The 18,507-nt window shown below is 44.5% G+C and overlaps 2 protein-coding genes across 2 annotated transcripts in view; one reads left to right on the forward strand and one right to left on the reverse strand.

Annotated features, from left to right (window-relative positions):
- Positions 1-1,050: 1,050 nt before the first annotated feature.
- ggt1b (gamma-glutamyltransferase 1b) lies at positions 1,051-12,966 on the forward strand (the record flags this gene model as incomplete). Its single annotated transcript, XM_084442704.1, has 12 exons — positions 1,051-1,217; positions 2,572-2,702; positions 2,838-2,927; positions 7,844-8,036; positions 8,174-8,334; positions 8,582-8,731; positions 9,613-9,749; positions 9,847-10,034; positions 10,193-10,320; positions 10,685-10,797; positions 11,191-11,304; positions 12,820-12,966. The coding sequence occupies 12 exons, from the start codon at positions 1,051-1,053 to the stop codon at positions 12,964-12,966; spliced, it is 1,719 nt and encodes a 572-aa protein (XP_084298830.1).
- Positions 12,967-18,249: 5,283 nt separating this feature from the next.
- LOC311312088 (glutathione hydrolase 5 proenzyme-like) overlaps positions 18,250-18,507 on the reverse strand; it is a gene marked incomplete at both ends in the record, with an annotated part of 66,716 nt that continues 66,458 nt past the window's right edge. Inside the window, one exon of the mRNA XM_084441957.1 lies at positions 18,250-18,396. Within this exon, the coding sequence (XP_084298083.1) occupies positions 18,250-18,396 (147 nt within the window). The remainder of the gene's footprint in view (positions 18,397-18,507) is intronic.

Consider the following 18,507-nt stretch of genomic DNA (forward strand, 5'->3'; position numbering starts at 1 on the left):
CCAGAGGCTACTAGTGTTAACGTAGCCCAAGTGTCTCATCTTCGCTGTATCTTCAGTGTCGGCTACATGTTTGCTAGTTCTCCCTGTTCTGAATTTATTTTACATTAAATACAGACTACAATTAAATGGGAAAAACTCAACAAAAAGCATTAGTTGTCGCGGTTGATGCAGTTGGCTGCACTGTGGGCATCGATCCGGGATCTGTGCTTAATTGATATGGAGATGCTCTCATGTCCTATTTCTCTCTGCTTAGGTTTGGATTGGATCATTGTGACTCACAATAAACGAAACAATGTATTTCCACATGCTGTACATCTGTGCGCAGCTCCATTGCCTCATCTGCACACAGTGCCATGAAATGTTCTCACTATATTTATCTTATGTGAATTTAAATCACCTACAAGCTTGGTTAGCGCTGTTGATTTGGCCACTCTTTGAGGCATTCATCATAACAATGAATACTTGATACAATATAACAGGAATTCCCTTCCTCACTAGACCAGACACTACCCATGCAGAATAGTATGGATTAGAATAGAGAGTTTTTTTGTCATGTGTAACAAGTACAGGTACATTGGAATTCTTGTTATCGCTTGACCTTACATTGTCTTATCGGCACTAACCAATTCCTCATTCCAGTCCTAGGTACTGTACGCAGTTAGACACTTAAAGGTTATGTTCCTCATGCCAGTCCTAAGTATGCATGTCCATTAGTCCACAGGGTTCTCATTCCGGCATTTAAACCGGAGGCAACAACGGCATAAAAACTAGCCGTTTAAATGATAATCAACACAAGCTGTTTAAATCAAATCTACACCACTGGTGGGGCTCAATGTCATATGTTTTCATGGGGCCCAAAATCCCTGTGCACCACCGGTGCAGCCTGGTCCTGGCATATGGACTGCATGCAGAATTCGACATATGTACAGTATTGCACGGTAGTGAAGAACACATCGGTACTGAACACTGTTAACATTTGGGTTTTCAAAGTGTTTTGTGGGTCATTTCAGCCAAGTCAAGTTGAAGGTCTTCTGTGTTTCCCTGCTAGAGATGGTCCACAAGTCAGTGGTGCTTGGCCTGGCGGTCCTGCTGGTCGCAGCACTGAGCACTTTTCTGGGTGTTTTCTATGGGGTTGGGAAGAAGACTCACTTCACTGACCACTCCTACTCCAGAGCAGCTGTTGCTGCTGACGCTGGCCCTTGCTCAGAGATTGGCAGGTTAGTTACACAAACACAAGGTTTAAGAACCAATGTTCATACCCACTTTTGTGTAATCCGGTGCTGGGTCACTCCATAACTAGGAGACTCCAATACTGTTCAATACGACCCGCACTCTGGATAAATGCTCAATTCTTTTTATTCAAACTTCAACATTGAATTTATATATACCGTAAATCCTCTAATAGTGGCTGTGGCCTTTATTTACTGAGCTGCAGAGAGCCCCGAGCCTTTATTGGAGGCAGGCCTATATTAGAGGCAGGCCTTTATTTCTTAAAATTAAACTCTCATGGACATAATCCCTTAATTTCAGGACTTTTATTGCAAAAACATTGCACAAACCAAAAAATATGCCCCGTGTCATCCAACAAAACAAATCAAAGAGGCCTACCGGTTTACAGCTAGTTTACCTATTAACAATATAACGTTTAGCTTCTAGCTCCAAGCTAACTTTCTTCCGCCCACCACCAGCTAGCCGCGCTCTTTCCTTGTCAGCTAAACCCAGTTCATCCTTCTGCTTTCTGAAACAACGTGCCTAGCAACCAAAACTACCGTAAAGCCCAGAGCTTTTTGACCCGGCCTGTATAGGGAGCTGGCCTTATTTGTCCGTGTTGACCGTGCCCCCGGCCATTATAAGAGACCCAGCCTATAGTTGAATACAGGCCACTATTAGAGGATTCACAGTAATAAAAAAATAAAAACGGTTTGATCCCAGCTCCCGGCTGCGTGCCGAAGTGTCCTTGAGCAGAACCCGAAAGCGCTCACGGTGTCTCAGGACACTGAACCCCAAAGCGCTCACGTGCAGCACGCTGTCTCAGAACGTACTGCAGCACGGTCCTCACAGGAAGGTCTGTCCCCGTGTTCACAAGGGTTTCCTCCCAAGAACCCAGTATGACAAACATGCAGAAGAACAGATGCTCTTCAGTCCGGTCCCTGACCAGGACCTGGACTGAGCACTTGGACCTGGTCCCCGGGCGCCGCTGCCCACTGCTCCTGGCTGCCCCTTGAGGACAGCGAATTCCACCGGCGACACCTGAAGAAAGCATGTGTGTGTTGTGTGCTGTGTTCCCCGCTCATACGCGTACTACAGTTTGTGTCACTGTGTGGTTCATAAAAAGGAAGTTAACATGATTGCTGTAATGCAGACAGATTTGTGGAAGGCAGAGGCCGAAATGTCTGGCTGCTTCACAGCGATCATGTGGAAGTTTGAATAAAAACAATTGAACATTTATCCAGAGTGGGGGCCATATTGAACTGTAGCTAGACAAACATTAAGATGTGTATATTTATAATTCTTCATAAGCCATTATGTTTGAAAACGGTGTGTACATGTATGTGTGTCTGCAAATCTCAGAGACACGCTGAAGAAAGGGGGGTCGGCGGTGGACGCGTCCATCGCTGCGTTGCTGTGTGTTGGGCTGATGAACGCTCACAGCATGGGCATCGGTGGAGGACTCTTCTTCACCATCTATGACGCACAAAGCGGTACAGTCTCAGCCTTAACCTTTAATCCCTGCCTCTTCTCCTCCCTCTCAAGCCTTGTCTAAAGCATGGTCAACAGGAAATTGTGGCGTCTAAATCATAAGTTCAGAAGTTTGAATATCTCTGTCTAATTCACAGGGAAAGTGGAGATCATTGATGCTAGGGAGACAGCTCCCTCGAACGCTACAGAGTGCATGTTTGGTAACAGCACGGAACTCTCCCAGAAAGGTAATGGCTAACCAGTTTCATAACCCAGAAGGAAATTATTTGGTGACAGGCGTGACTTTACTATGAGAGAGATGGCCTTGTGATAAACCTGTTAGGAATGGAGATAAGAGAAGCAGCCGCATGCTGCATGGGTGAATACTGTCTAAACCACCATAGAGGTCTCCGGAATCATGTGGTCTGTTGTGTTTTCTTGCTGTGTTTTTTGGATGCTGAGTGCAAGAGAAAAAAAAAAGAAATTTCCATAAGGAACTTAGTCTTATTCTTCTTCGTTTGGGTTTTGATGTTACACTTCCCCCCAGGCTCGGGGCCGAGGGGCTTTCCTTTTACCATCCTGAGCCTGGCGGAGGGGTCACCCGGGCTATATATCCGGGCACACCTCCAGGAGCCATGTCATCGTGGCTTAGGACCTTAGCATGGCAGCGGTGTAGGTACAGTAGTCCAGGGTACAGGGCATGTCAGTCAGACTGGTCAGATGCTGCATGTTCACAGTGGTTAGAAACATATCGGACAGCTGATCTACCAATCATCTGTATGGGGTTAGATCTGTTTAAATACTTGTCAATATACACCACATGTTTCACAAATGTTTTTTGGTGATTCACAAATACGTGTGGTTCACAAATAAATTCTTGTTTCACAAATGTTTTTTGGTGATTCACAAATAAATTCTTGTTTCACAAATGTATTTTTGTGGTTCACAAATATATTTCAAACTCACAAACTTGTATTTACTTGCACCTGAGACACGAACCATTCTGGCGAGAGACACGAACTGCTGACACAAATCAAAATTGATTTTGAAACAGATCTACCGTCAACCCTATGGTAGTTATTTTTCATAATGTTTGCAAATATATTTATGTGATTCACAAATACATTTGTGTGATTCACAAATAAATTCTTGTTTCACAAATGTATTTTTGTGGTTCACAAATATATTTCAAACTCACAAACATGCACCGCTTGTATTTACTTGCACCGCTTGTATTTACTGGCACCTGGGCGCTTGTATTTACTGGCACTTGGGAGACACGCGAATTATGAAACGTTTAGAAAAAATGTACCCTGCCTCATCTCCAGCCAATCAGATTACAAGGCAGCTCCGACCAAACCGTGTGCGCGGTCTTGTAAACAGTAAAAGTCTCACTTCGAGAACAGCAAGCGAACGAGAAGATCTGTGACCAGTGCAAGCTAAAAACTTTCAGGTAAGTTCACGAGTACTTTATTGTGCTGGTTCGCCCGACATTGTGTAAGGAAAACTAAAGCCACATTTGCTACCTGAGATCTCTTTCATGCTAACGTTAGCTAGTTAGCTAGTCACGCTACCATCGTGTGTCCGTGGTATACTTTCATGTTATCCGACTTCATAATTCAGAGTTCCCTCGGTGGAATCATGAACACATTTCCAGGAATTGTAGCTAGCTAACGTTAGCAATTAGCATTATTCAGTCGGAATGAGTTCCCCAAGCTGCTAGCCAGCTTGACGGCAATTGGCTACAAGAGGAAAATAATTAAAACGGTAGCCTGAAATCCAGCCTGCTCGCTCCGTTCACCGTTTTTTCTCTCTACTTCACAAGTGAAGTGGAAAAGTAACCTAAAGTTCTCTTAATTGAGCGAGTCTGGATTCCATGCTACCGAATTTGCCCGTTTTAATTATTTTCTTTTTCTAGGCAGTCTATATTCTTAAGCCTTCTTGCATGTGTGTGACCTAATCCAGCTGCTTTGAGAATTGTACTTGCTGGTAACATGATTTTCTCTCATTCTCTCACTCTGAAGACTGCAGAGCCCGCACGTTATTTGTGTTTATGGATTGCATTTCTGTCCCCCTTTTGGCAATCCTCCACATTCGCAGATTTGACGACCGCGTGACCTGGCTGGTGGTGGCCAAAGGCTCCAGGAGGAGGATCTACTTAGAGACAACTTGGGTGGGTCAGAACATCAGCACCAAAGAGGGGGCAGTGACAAGCGGCGCATCATCACTGACATCTGCAAGCGCAAAGGTCAGTACATGCGCACACACACGAATGTTCTGTTAGCCTTCAGCCTTCTTACATGTCTGTACATAAATACAGCTACACCGTCTCGACTGCCATTTGCGTCAGTATGCCTTGACCTCCTTACCCACCAACCTTGCTCAATGTCTTGTCACCAGGCACCACGGAACCCAATACACCCCAGGTGCCAGGGCGAGTGGAGATGAAGCTGGAGGTAGAAGGCAGCAAGTCTCAGAACTGAAGACACTGGGACATTGAACAGAAAAGATATGAATGAAATAAAATGCGTACCAAGTTCCTGTTATGTTTCTCAATGGTAAAAGTGCCTATTTATGCCCTCACTGTCTCCTGTGGGTAAAAATGAATCGATTGTCATAGATGCCATAGAGTACACCTTTCAGTTCTATAAAGTGGAGTAATTAAAGGGTTAGTCTAGGGTAAGTCTTCCTTAGGTTACCTTGTAATAAGCAGCTGGTGAAAATGGACACATGTACTGTATGTCCTTTCATATCCTCCTGTTGTACCTTGTCACTTATGGGGTGCACACAACCTGCTGAATTGGGCTGTCAACTAAGAATAATTAAACTTGCAGTAAGAAAGACAAGTACCGCCCCCCCAACATCGTGTCCGCACAACATGGTGTCCCCACATCCTTTAAATTACTTGACTGAGTGACTGACCTTAACTTGTCAGTCATAGACCATGGCTAGCCTGCTGCGCTGTGGTAAAATAAAATAAAAAAGAGGACACTGTTTTATAACATTGCTTATTTATGCTGTAAAATATAAATGCATTTTTGCTGGGTAGCACTTCATATCATGGTAGGTTCTCCAGTAACACCTGCAAATCTTAGTCTGAACAAGTCAACACACCATCCATTCCTCAACTGCACTCTGCAACCCTGGAGGACAACAGCACAGGTGAGACCACAAACATGGTGTTCCTCACAGTAAAATGCTTCTAACACCCTTAGAATGAGTGAATATATCAGCTGAGAATTTAGGGGAAATTGTCTTTACAAGTCTAAAATTCAGAGTGCATAGACATCACATCAGCCATACTTGGGCTAGAAGGTGCCCATGTGAAGGTGAATTGAGCATCTACGGTAGTTGTAGAAGATACATTTGACTCCCATTATTTATTTTAATTGTATTGGGAACCTATATGGTGTGATCAAAAGGGCAACAAAAAAGACAAGCCTGGGAATCGAAAGTGTGTCTGAAAATGTGAGGTCCCTTCCCTAAGCTCTGGACTTCAATTAATCCCCTAACAAAATAAGAAACCGAACCAAAACAAAACGCGCACACTGTTTGGTCGGAGCTGCCTTGTAATCTGATTGGCTGGAGATGAGGCAGGGTACATTTTTTCTAAACGTTTCATAATTCGCTTTCTGGTTCGTGTCTCCCAAGTGCCAGTAAATACAAGCGGTGCACATGTTTGTGAGTTTGAAATATATTTGTGAACCACAAAAATACATTTGTGAAACAAGAATTTATTTGTGAACCACACAAATGTATTTGTGAATCACATAAATATATTTGCAAACATTATGAAAAATAAGTACCATAGGGTTGACGGTAGATCTGTTTCAAAATCAATTTTGATTTGTGTCAGCAGTTTCGTAAAATAAATTTGTGGAACAAGAATTTATTTGTGAATCACCAAAAAACATTTGTGAAACATGTGGTGTATATTGACAAGTATTGAAACAGATCTAACCCCATACACCTGCCTTCCTAAATGTAACCGAGTGAAAAAGAGTCTTCGTGAGTCCTGAGTAGGTAACGGGTTGTTGGTTGAACTCACTCACCAGCATGAATACCGTCCACCTGCGGCGATGAAGAGCAGCTTATAATCGGCGTAGAGCAGGGGTGTCAAACTCAAATACACAGTGGGCCAAAATTTTAAACTTGAACAAAGTCGCGGGCCAACATTGAACAAATGAAAATTTTAATATGGACCCAAACAAGTTTTGCTTTAACATTGAATATGCACTTATAACTTTCGCTTTTGGTGCGCATCAATGGTGTGCACTAACATATGTGAATACGCCCTAAGACACAAGTGTTGGTGCTCCATCTGCTCAGTAGAGAAGCTTGTAAAACCCTGACTGTCCTACAGCCAGGCAGGCAGACAGACAGACAGCCAGGCAGACAGGCAGGCAGACAGGCCGGCAAGAAGGCAGACAGGATTGAACAGGAACAGAGCAAACATAGCGGCCGGCTAGGTCAACACAGGTGTCTCTATCACAGTGAGACGTTACATAACGTAAAGCTTCTGTTTTCTGCCTTTCTTTTCGCCATTTTTAAGAAGGGGTAACACGGTTACAGTTGTAGTATGAGATTGCTATGACTACTGTCACAGAAGAGAGGGCGTTTCTGGGTCCTGTCTTGATTGACGCGCCAAAACAACAGCAGAGCATTATGGGATTTTTTAGTATTAGCGGTGAATGCGCTGTATAATACTGGTGGGCAAGCTCTAGTAGTCATTTGGTATTGCCTCGCGGGCCAAATATAATTACACTGCGGGCCAAATTTGGCCCGCGGGCCAGAGTTTGACACCCCTGGCGTAGAGGGTTAAAACGCTGTCTGTCCCACAGGAGACCCGGGTTGGATTCCTACCCTGGCCCAAATTGTATGGGTTACATAAATACCAATGCTGTTTTACCTTGGACTAGTTAATATGCAAGTCAAAGTGCACCATGTGCAAATGAACATGCATCATTTTTATACTTATTTTATGACCTTGATAAAACATTTATGTTGCAGGTTACAGTTTAATGGCATTCACACGATGAATCAACTCTGAGATTATACCCATCCCTCTTTTGACTATTTTAATTATTTGATTAGTTTTAATTTATACCTCTTATATTCAATCTATTCACCCAACAAATCTCTCCTGCGCCTTTGTGTCTGACAGGAGGGTTGTCCATCGCTGTGCCCGGGGAGATCAGGGGCTACGAGCTGGCGCACCGACGCCATGGCAGACTGGCGTGGAGGGAGCTGTTCCAGCCAAGTATCAAGCTGGCAAGGGAGGGTTTCCCTTTGGGCCGGGCTCTGGCCAAAGCCATCTCCAGCCACAGGGAAACCATCATCAACGACCCCGCTCTATGGTGAGAGATAAGAGGCTTTTCTGATGGAAAAACGCTGTTGTCTGATGGAACACTTCTCTTGTTTAATGGCCTTATAGCCAAACCTGAGATTTCCAGCACAACAGTATCTAAAATTATCTCCCCTCTGTCTCTTTCAGCGAAGTCTTTTGTAGTGAACATAAAGTCCTCTTGAAGGAAAATCAGACCATCAAGTATACCACGCTCGCTAACACCTATGAGAGAATAGCAGAGGAGGGAGCTGAAGCATTTTACCAGGGACCGATGGCTCAGGACCTCGTGAGGGACATTCAGGCTGCAGGTTGTGTTCTGCTTTTTACAATAATTCACTTCTTTGTTTGAGTCGTTACCTGTTTTTGTTCTAAATAAAACAGCTTAGGAGAGAAACTGTTCAACCCATAGATTGATTGTCGCACCAATGAACCATGGTCCGCCAGTGATGGATGCTAACTGCTAACCGCATGCTAACTGGTGGGTGTTGTATGCTAACCGCATGCTAACTGGTGGGTGTTGGATGCTAACCGCATGCTAACTGGTGGGTGTTGTAGGTGGCATCATCACGCTGGAGGACCTGAGGAACTACCAGCCCGTCCTGGATGAGGATCCTCTCAGGGTGGAGGTGGGGGACTACACCATGTACATGCCCAACGCCCCTGCCAGCGGCCCCGTCCTCGCCCTCATACTCAACATCCTGGAGGGTAACGTTCAGCCTGAACACGCATGGAAACACTAAAAAGGCAAAGATAATCCGGGCCGTGGCACAGCAGGGTTTCTGAACGTCTGATGCGTTGTCAGCACTGCTCATGTCTCTGCTCACTGCTCATGTTCAGAAATGTTGCTGAACTGCTCTTTTATTTTATAGGCACAGCTTACTTTGTAGCTATAAAGTAAATGGTTAAATAAAGCATATAGGTCTATTACATCACATGACTGTGTGCACTATATCTTCCCTGACTGAGCACATTCAAATACCCGCCCAGCCCCCCACCCCCCAAGAGGGCGCTGACCAGCAATAAGCCGGAGAAATACACCTCCTCCTACAGCTCTGATGCACTTTTATGGCAAGTTAGTTCACTGCCAACCCTGTACGTTTGGCAGCATCTGTCTCAGGGGATTTAGATGAGAAAGTTTATTTCAGAGTAATTAATCTCCCTGAACCTTCCCTGCATCCTGGCCTCCCACTCTCTCTGGCCTCCTGCCTCCAACACAAACACTCATCTGACCAATTTGCCTCTAATTGCTGGGAGAATAACACACACTCGTGTCAGTGGCCTCTCAAGACCTTCATCCAGACTATGAGCTGAAACTCGCCAAGCCAAATACTTTCATCCTGCCCCCTCACTATCACCCCCCCCCCCTTATCCTGCCCCCCCCCCCCCCACCAAGCTCTAATTCTTTCAGTGGGGGTCTAGGTGAACTGAACCTTCCTACCAAAAGAAAACACTGGAGACCAAGTCATTCGGTCAGAGTCCTATAGAAGACTTTTCCAGTTTTCTGACCTTTTCTGACTGTAAGAGGAGGTCTGCTGGAAGGATATTGTATCCTATTGAGTGAAAGTGTTGTTCTTTTCGTTTCCTAGGGTACAAGTTTACCCCTGATAGTGTATCAAGCCTTGAGAAAAAAGTCCTCACATACCATCGCATTGTAGAGGCCTTCCGTTTCGCCTATGCGAAGCGCAGCCTCCTGGGAGATCCACGGTTCCTCAACATCACTGATGTGAGTCCGAGGTCTTCCTCTACTGTACATTCAAATAGTAAATACAGACACAAGCCCCTCCTGCATGATCCATGACCCTCCACTTCCTGCTCCTCAGGTCATCCTCAACATGACCTCCAGTTACTTCGCCGATGACCTCCGTCAGAAGGTCACAGACGACACCACGCACCCAGAGAGCTACTACGAGCCGGACTACTTTGTCCCCGACGACCACGGCACGGCGCATCTGTCTGTGGTGGCGGAGGACGGCAGTGCCGTGGCCGCCACCAGCACCATCAACCTCTAGTAGGAATCAACACTCCTCTACTGGCTTACAGGCGGTCTCTCTCTGTCACAGCGTTGTAACCCTCCCTGTGTGGACTCTCTCTGTCACAGCGTTGTAACCATCCCTGTGTGGTCTCTCTCTGTCACAAAGTTGTAACCCTCCCTGTGTTCTCCTCCAGCCTGGGCTCCAAGGTCATGTCCCCCTCCACAGGCATCATCCTCAACAACGAGATGGATGACTTCAGCTCCCCTCTCATCACCAATGGCTTCGGAGTGCCGCCCTCACCCAACAACTTCATACGGCCAGGTCACACCTCAATCAATCAATCAATCAAAGCTTTATTTGTATAGCGCATTTCATACCCAGAGGCAACACAATGCGCTTTACAGAGAACAAGGGAGGTGGGCCTACGACCCACCCCTACATATTCCAGAGGGAAGCAAAAAAACAGTAATCACCCGGGGGCCAGATAAGTGAGCTGTAAAAATTCTTCCCTGACCCCTCTCAACAAGGCGATCGAGCAAGCTCCAGGAGTATGTTTGTCTACCAGATAAGATACCACCTAGGACTCAGATAACTGATCATCAACACAAATGCTCATAGATGTACAGTAGGTAGGTAGATGAGATTCCAGGCTGGCCTTGGGCTTAAATGGTGTGTTTCTCTCCAGGTAAGAGGCCTCTGTCCTCTATGTGTCCAACTGTCCTCTTTGACAAGAGCAACAGGGTGAAGATGGTGGTCGGGGCCTCAGGAGGCACTAAGATCACCACGTCCATCGCCCAGGTGAGCAAGATCACCACTGTGAACGACGCATTTAATTTCATCCACAAGTGATTTTTCATTTCAAACGTTGATTTATACTCAGTCAGTTCTTCTGTTTGATTCACTGTGTGAGAAAGGCAGTGTCGTCCTTGACTGACAGGTGGGCGGCTGTAGCTCAGTTGGTAGAGCGGGTCGTTCAATGATCGAAGGGTCAGTGGTTCGAATCCCAGCTCTGACTGTCCACATGTCGAAGTGTCCTTGAGCAAGACACCTAACCCCAAATTGCTCCCAATGAGCAGGTTAGCACCTTGCATGGCAGCTACTGCCATTGGTATGTGAATGAGAGGCCACTGTAGTGTCGCTAAGGTGGAAAAGCGCTATATAAGTGCAGTCCATTTACCATTTGTTTTCCAGGTGATTCTTAACGCCCTGTTCTTCAACTACGATCTGAAGAGAGCCGTGGAAGATCCCAGAATCCACAACCAGCTGAGCCCCAACACCACGCTAGGGGAGCCGGGCTTTGACCAGGTGGGTCTCTCTCTCACACACATGCATACACTAACATACACACACACACACACACGCCATGCTGGCGGGGCCGGGCTTTGACCAGGTGGGTCTCTCTCTCACACACACACGCATACACTAACACACACACACACACGCCATGCTGGGGGAGCCAGGCTTTGACCAGGTGGGTCGCTCTCTCACACACATGCATACACTAACACACGCACACACCAGGGTTTCCGTTAGCCGGTAATTACCGGTTTTTGTCCGGAAAAATCTGTTGAAGTCCGATATATTAAAATCTCTCCGGTCATAATGTCCGGACACAATAATTCCCCCTAATTGTATTAGGCCTACAGTAGGCTAAATTTAAATTTCCCAAAATTATGATTCCTTTTGGATATAAAAAAACGAATAGGCCTATTCATTTTGTTCCGTTAATGTGTAGGCTACTGCTTATGCGATGAAAAAACAGCCGTAAGATAAATCTGCCTATAGGCTAGCGGGCCACCATAGCAAGCGACAGGGAGCCCAATCGAGGTACGGAGCTTGAGGCGAAAATGCATAGGCCTATTAATATTGAATGGAAATTAGCCTATGCACGTTGTAAGTTCTTACACTTTATTTAAGGAGGCTATATTTATTTTCAAAGAGTTTTTGTTCTATTTTAGCCTATCTGATAAAAGGCCAAAATTAGGCTATAGGCCTAGCCTATGAATTCCAATCAGCGCAGCCGTAGGCCTTAAATTAAAATGTTACGAGAAGCCTACATGTTGCACTTTTAAATAAAAATGTTATATATCTAGACATGCATTGTGGCATTTCTTTATTCAGCCCAGCCCGCCTATCAGTTGTTTCTCAACATTATGTCCTCCTCATCCCCATAGCCTACTGCGATGTCCGTGGTTATGACGCTGTTTTATTGATAAAAAGGGTAGGCTAAAACTGGAAAGAGAAATTAGTAAACACATATTACTGTCGCGAATCCCAAACCAATTAGCCTACATCCTCAAATCCGATTCATGCAAGTGAAATAAACATTCATGTTCTAGCCTACAGTCGCAATTCAAAGGTGACTATTTTTGTGGCTGTGCATATAGGCCTAGCGCATGGAATCATGACAAATAGCTATCACACATTTAATCATACGGATGCGAAATAAGACAATAAATGGCATATATAAGCTACACAACGGCCATTCACCGCGACAAACACCTATAATAGGCTTAATATTATAATATAATATAATGACCGGAATTTCTCCAGTTTGTCCGGAAAAGTCTAATCTTCCCGGACACATTGACCGGTACCGATTTTCTCTAACGGAAACCCTGGCACACACACACGCCACGCTGGGGGAGCCGGGCTTTGACCAGGTGGGTCTCTCTCTCACACACACACACGCACGCAAGCACGCACGCACGCACACACACACACACACAGTGTTGGCGGTGCACATGCTGTATGCCTGTCCTGCTCTTAGCTGTGAGATGTTGGGATGTGATGCTGACGCGGCGCTGGCTCTGTTCTCAGAGGGTCCTGGAAGGCTTGGCCAATAAGAACCATGAGATAGAGCTGCTGAAGTCCACGGGGGCGGTGGTCCAGGCGGTGGTGCGCTACGGGAACAGACTCCACGCCCAGTCCGACCCCAGGAAGTGGGCTTACGCCGCTGGTTACTAAGGCTGACCCCACGACACCATACACATTTACAATTTAGTCATTTAGCAGAGTTTATCGGAAGAAATACAATGTTTTGAGCTACTGTACTGGTTGGGGCTAAGTAGCGTGCTTATCAAGTGGCCTGGCTCGGTCTTGAACCAGACTCTGGTCAGATACTTTAACCACTGGGCTAATGTTACCTACGTACCAGGAGTAGCCAATACCATTGTACACCAGCAGAGGGCTGTAGAGATAGCTCATAAACCCGCACTGTTTACTTCCCCACCTGGGTGTGATATTGATTAGTGAGAGCCATGCTGTATTTTTAGATCGTTATTATCTACACTTGTCTTAAATGTACAGTACAGTATACAGCCGGCCAGCTGCATGGGGTCCAGGTCAGAGACTCCATCAACGTCATTCACAACAGCAACGTCATTCACGACAGCACAGAAAGCCAGTTAGCCTTGACCAACATCCATACACGTAGGGGACGAAGTCATCAACCAAACTACTGTATGGACTTTGTGTTTGTTTGCTATTTTCTTTTGAATATAGCCATTTATTGATGACCATTGATTGCCATGTACAGAAAGTGCCTCATTTATGAAATATGAAAATTGAAAAGATAGTTAATATACTGATTGTACAGTACTTAATGTAGCGGATTTATGTGGCACATTTTATTAGTCAATTTACACAACAGTACTGTATGCGAGACAAATGAAAACATGGTGAATAAAGACTGTGCTGAATGTCTGCTCTAAAGTGTGCACATATTAATTCATTCATGTTTCATGTTTTTTTTGCCCGTGCAGTATTTGATTGGCACCGTGCCGCCCCAGCATGTGTGCCACCCACCACGAGACAGGAGAGACATGTTGATACGGGGCCCCTATCATTCACAACAGGAACAGGCTGTTCTGCCCTGCTTTAGTTTATGGCTTCAACTATAATCTCCCACTAACAGACTTCAGCCATTGTTCATGACCTCAACAACTGACCTGAACTGGCTACAGGCAGCACACAACCTCCAATCAACCAGGACTAATGGGTTGGGAAAGATTTAAAAGAGTTGGAATGGAGTCTGATGATCAGGGCCTTTGGTTCTGAATCTTCAGAACTGTGTCGTGTTTTGTAGTGTCTTGATTTCCCTATAGGCTTTGAGGATTAATCACTTTCAAAAGGTCGTCCTTCCCACAAACCCAGCAGCTAGCATCTCCCATTCTGCCCGGGATAGCACCTGCTATTAAAAAAGCCAATGATGAATGTATGCTACATGCACACACACACATACACACACGTACGCACACAAATAGAAAACACGTAGAGTAAGTTTGTTGGATAAAACAACATTAGCCGTCACAAGAGATTCTCTAGGTTCAAGGATTTCGAGCCACAAAATCTAGTGTTTTGTTAACGATGTTCTGTAGACAATGTTCCTCATTCCTGAACATTTTCTTAAGTGTCTTCTTAAATGTCTTCTTACGAACTTCGTAAGACCAACCCTAAGAAAGATCCCCGCCGGATTCATGAATGGGTGGAAATGTGTTCCTAAACCGCCAAAGTGTTCTCAGCTGTGCTCCCCTTCTTAAGTTGAATGCGCGTACTCGTACACCTGGATTTGCATACATAAACGCCCCGACAGCTCCTTACTACAGGGTCGTGTGCACACAAAATCCCCAGACAACGCGTAAAAAGTTGAGACGTTCCCAATTGACATGCTTGATGTTCAAGGTCACGTGCAAATTCGACGTTTTATTCGTCACATGCAAGATAACCTACCAGTAAAATGAGCAGTGAGATGTTTCTCCGCTGGCTCTTATAACGTGCACACTAGCTTAAGCAAGGTTAAACAAACCAATACAAAATAACAAAAAACAAGACGGTATATATGGGCTTTTAATACAATATGCAAAATATATAACCTACATGAAAGGGATGGGATGTGCTGAGAGCAGATTGAATTGTAGCCTACAGTTTAGTTAAATGCATGAGTTGGATCTTGATAGGCCCTATATTATGTAGGACCATATGATATATTTTAGTTATGGATATTCACGTTTACAGTATTTACAGAATGTAGATGTGTCCATTCTGACGACTATGGAATATAAGGTGCTGTTGTGCTGAGTCTGAGTAGGCTATAGCGACTGAGTTTAGTACTTATTTATTAATTCACTGCCATTTGCAGTGTTTGTGTAGTGCTTTTATTTATTTTAGGACACCGCGATGCCTTCATGAATGTGAAACGTAATTGGAAATGATACAAATATCCTCGTATTTATGATTATGATTATTATTCAAGCCTAGGATGTCTGTAGACTTGATAACGCAATCATCTCTTGTGGTGGGGTCTTGACTGGTTCTCATTCTTATCAGCTTTGAATATATATCTTGGCAAACATAACAGAATGATGTACAAGGAGGGGACAGATACCTAGTGAAAGTACTATTGGTTGCTAGTAAAAAGACAATAATGAGGGCTTGGTATAAGGTGGAACCCCCAACCAAGGAGCAGTGGTGGGTGTTGTGGAGGAGATTTATGAGATTTATTTATGCATTGAGGATGCAGGAAGGAAAGTTTGAATGGAGATGGGAAAAATGGATGGATTATAGAAGGAAGTGTGATGATACCACTAATATTAAAATTGTCATATTTGAGTAAGAGAAAAAAGCTGCATGGATGGGAGTACCCATAAGCTGTTATTGTAAGTTTTTATGTTTTATTGTATTGTCGTTGTATGGATGGAAAATGCTAATAAAGATTAAAGTAAAAAAGACAAAGAATATGTATCTTGGCTATGCACATGCCTCCAGTCTAGCCCCTACCCTGCTGTGCGCCAGGATGAATGAGTCATGCGTGGAGCCAGGCCACCGTGCCACTACACTTGTGATGAGCATGTCGGCGTCACATATGATTTGGGTATTTATAGTGTGCACACTTTTGCGATTCACATAGACATATTCATTCACTGATGGTCAGTGTTGGGCAGTAACGCGTTACTAGTAACGCGCTACAGTAATAATATTACTTTTTCCAGTAACGAGGGGTGTAGCGAGTTACTAATCACATTTCAGTAATAATATTACAGTTACTTGCCCCCAGAAAGCTCGCTACTGCATTACTTTTGTCATAGGCCTGCTCTGTTTATTTATTTTCGTTTTACAAAGGGTGAAATAAAGTTTTGATTTCAGATTGAAGAACGTTCCGCTCATATCACGTCCCGTCACATTACCAGGCAAGCAGCGAGCGAGCGGAGCTATTTGAACATGACGACGTTAACATTCCATGGCTGGAAATACGCACACTATTTCGATTTCCTGGAACTGAAAGACAAGAATGTTGTCAAGTGTAAACTGTGTGTAAGTTCTACTAAGACTCTTTCTTGTGCCAGAAACACCACCTCAAATCTCCTGAAACATTTGCTACGCCAACACAGCAACATTAAGTTGGTGGAAAGAGAACCGGACCGTGATGAGCACGCTGCAAAAGGTAGTCAATATGGAAAGTAATATATTACATAAGTAACTAGTTACTTTTGGCTGGGAGTAATAAGTAAAGTAACGATATTACTTTTAAAAAGGGTAATGAGTAATAAGTAATATATTACATTTTTTGAGTAACGAGCCCAACACTGCTGATGGTGCCCTTATGTGGGTGCAGTCGCCATCGACGTCACCTCTTTGGAGTTCTATCTCGGCCAGTAGGCCGAGTAGCGCCGGATTCATTTAGGCTCGCATTACGCACAGGAGGACTGTCATTTATATGCTTACCAAACAGCAAACAGGTCCACATGATCACATATTAATGACAATCTAATTGGTCAATTATTGCCGTTTGATGGAGTGCCTGCATTAGGTGTGTGACATATTGCGCAGAAAGGTTTGGGACAGCGCATAGGTTCAGTTTGGGGAACAAATCCATATCGGACCATTAATGAGCCGATTAGAGGACACGATCTTGCATTGCGATATATGTTTGTGCTGAATTGGGCTATTAGCCTACATGATTGTGTGTTCATAAACTTTCGCTCTTATTCTCTCCATCAAACATTGTAATTCACCGACGCACCACCTGCGTCGCCAGTTCCCCCTGTGTTCAAAAAGGGTGTAGAAAACCGTGAAAATCGGTACGACAAGTTGAGAGGTGTATTACAAAAGCGCGTAGAAAGGCGACTTAATATCCGCCCTTTTGGCTTGATAGGTCGCGCTGTGGGGGGGGGGGGGGGGGGGGGGGGGGGGGTAAATGGCGTAGGCCTACGCCTGAAATCGCGGAAAAGAACGTGTAAAAGAAGGCGTACCTCAGTGATATATGAGGCCCCAGTGGGTCTCTCTCTCACACACGCATACACGAACACACACACACACATGAACACACACACACACAAAACACTGTACCTGCGCTGTCGCTGGGGCGGAGGTACTGGAATAATACTAATAACACTACTACTACTACTACTAATAATAATAATAATAATAATATTAATAATAACAATACAAACAATAATAATAATAATAATTTGTTTTATTTATAAAGCACTTTTCATTGTGAAACAATCTCAAAGTAGTGAAACAATCACAAGCACCGCTACTAGCTACGCTACTGATTAACTATATTAGGAAACATTTAAAACATACAGTAGGTTTCTGGGATTGGATTGACTTTATCCATCAAAAACTTTTCATAAACTTTTTCACATTATGGGTGGAAATCCAATTTATCTGTGGTAAGTCACTGTGAAAAACCCAAATGCTTCTCTCAGAGCAGTATCACTACACAGTACCAGAGCTGACAGACTGGACTGACCTGGCGCCATGTCTGTGTCTCTTCAGGATGTCACTTTGCTGCATGTTGCATGACTCATGAACTCTGGTAAAATTAGTAGCTCCATCACTTGAGAAACAAACTTCACCCCCTCCCACCCAGAAGAGCCGGGCTGTTTGTGTCTCGAGGCACATTTGCTTCTGCCTAAGGCTTCTGGAGAGATGCTGTACATCTTGAGAAGGTTCTTGATCTGATTTGGATAAAACTGAACTCGTATGTAAAATGTTGGATAAAACTGAACTCGTATGTAAAATGTTGGATTAAACTGAACTTGTATGTGAAATGTTGTATAAAACTGAACTCGTATGTGAAATATTGGTGCACTTGGACCTAGAATGTCCATCTGGACCACCTGTTGGCTATGAACCTGAGTTGGGCTAGGGTTAGGGTTAGGGTTTGGTGACGACCTCTGTATTCTCATGAACCTGAGTTGGGCTAGGGTTAGGGTTAGGGTTTGGTGACGACCTCTCCGCGGGTCAGAACCCTGCTGCTTCGCCCTTCTTCCTGGCGTCCGACACAGCAGTGAAGCAACCGTTCTCCTTGGCAACGGCGTTGACCACATTCCAGAAGACCATCCGCTCCCCACCTCTGTGGCCAAACGCTTTCAGTTTCTCGATCACAGACTGAGGATACAGAAGGAAACATCCCCGGGACATTCAACCTCAACTCTCTGTTTGATTACACAGAACAAATACTCATGTAGAAACTGGGTGCTAGTAGCTGTAGTTATCAGG

This window comes from Borostomias antarcticus, assembly GCF_949987555.1.
Source record: "Borostomias antarcticus genome assembly, chromosome: 8".
Taxonomy (NCBI): domain Eukaryota; kingdom Metazoa; phylum Chordata; class Actinopteri; order Stomiiformes; family Stomiidae; genus Borostomias; species Borostomias antarcticus.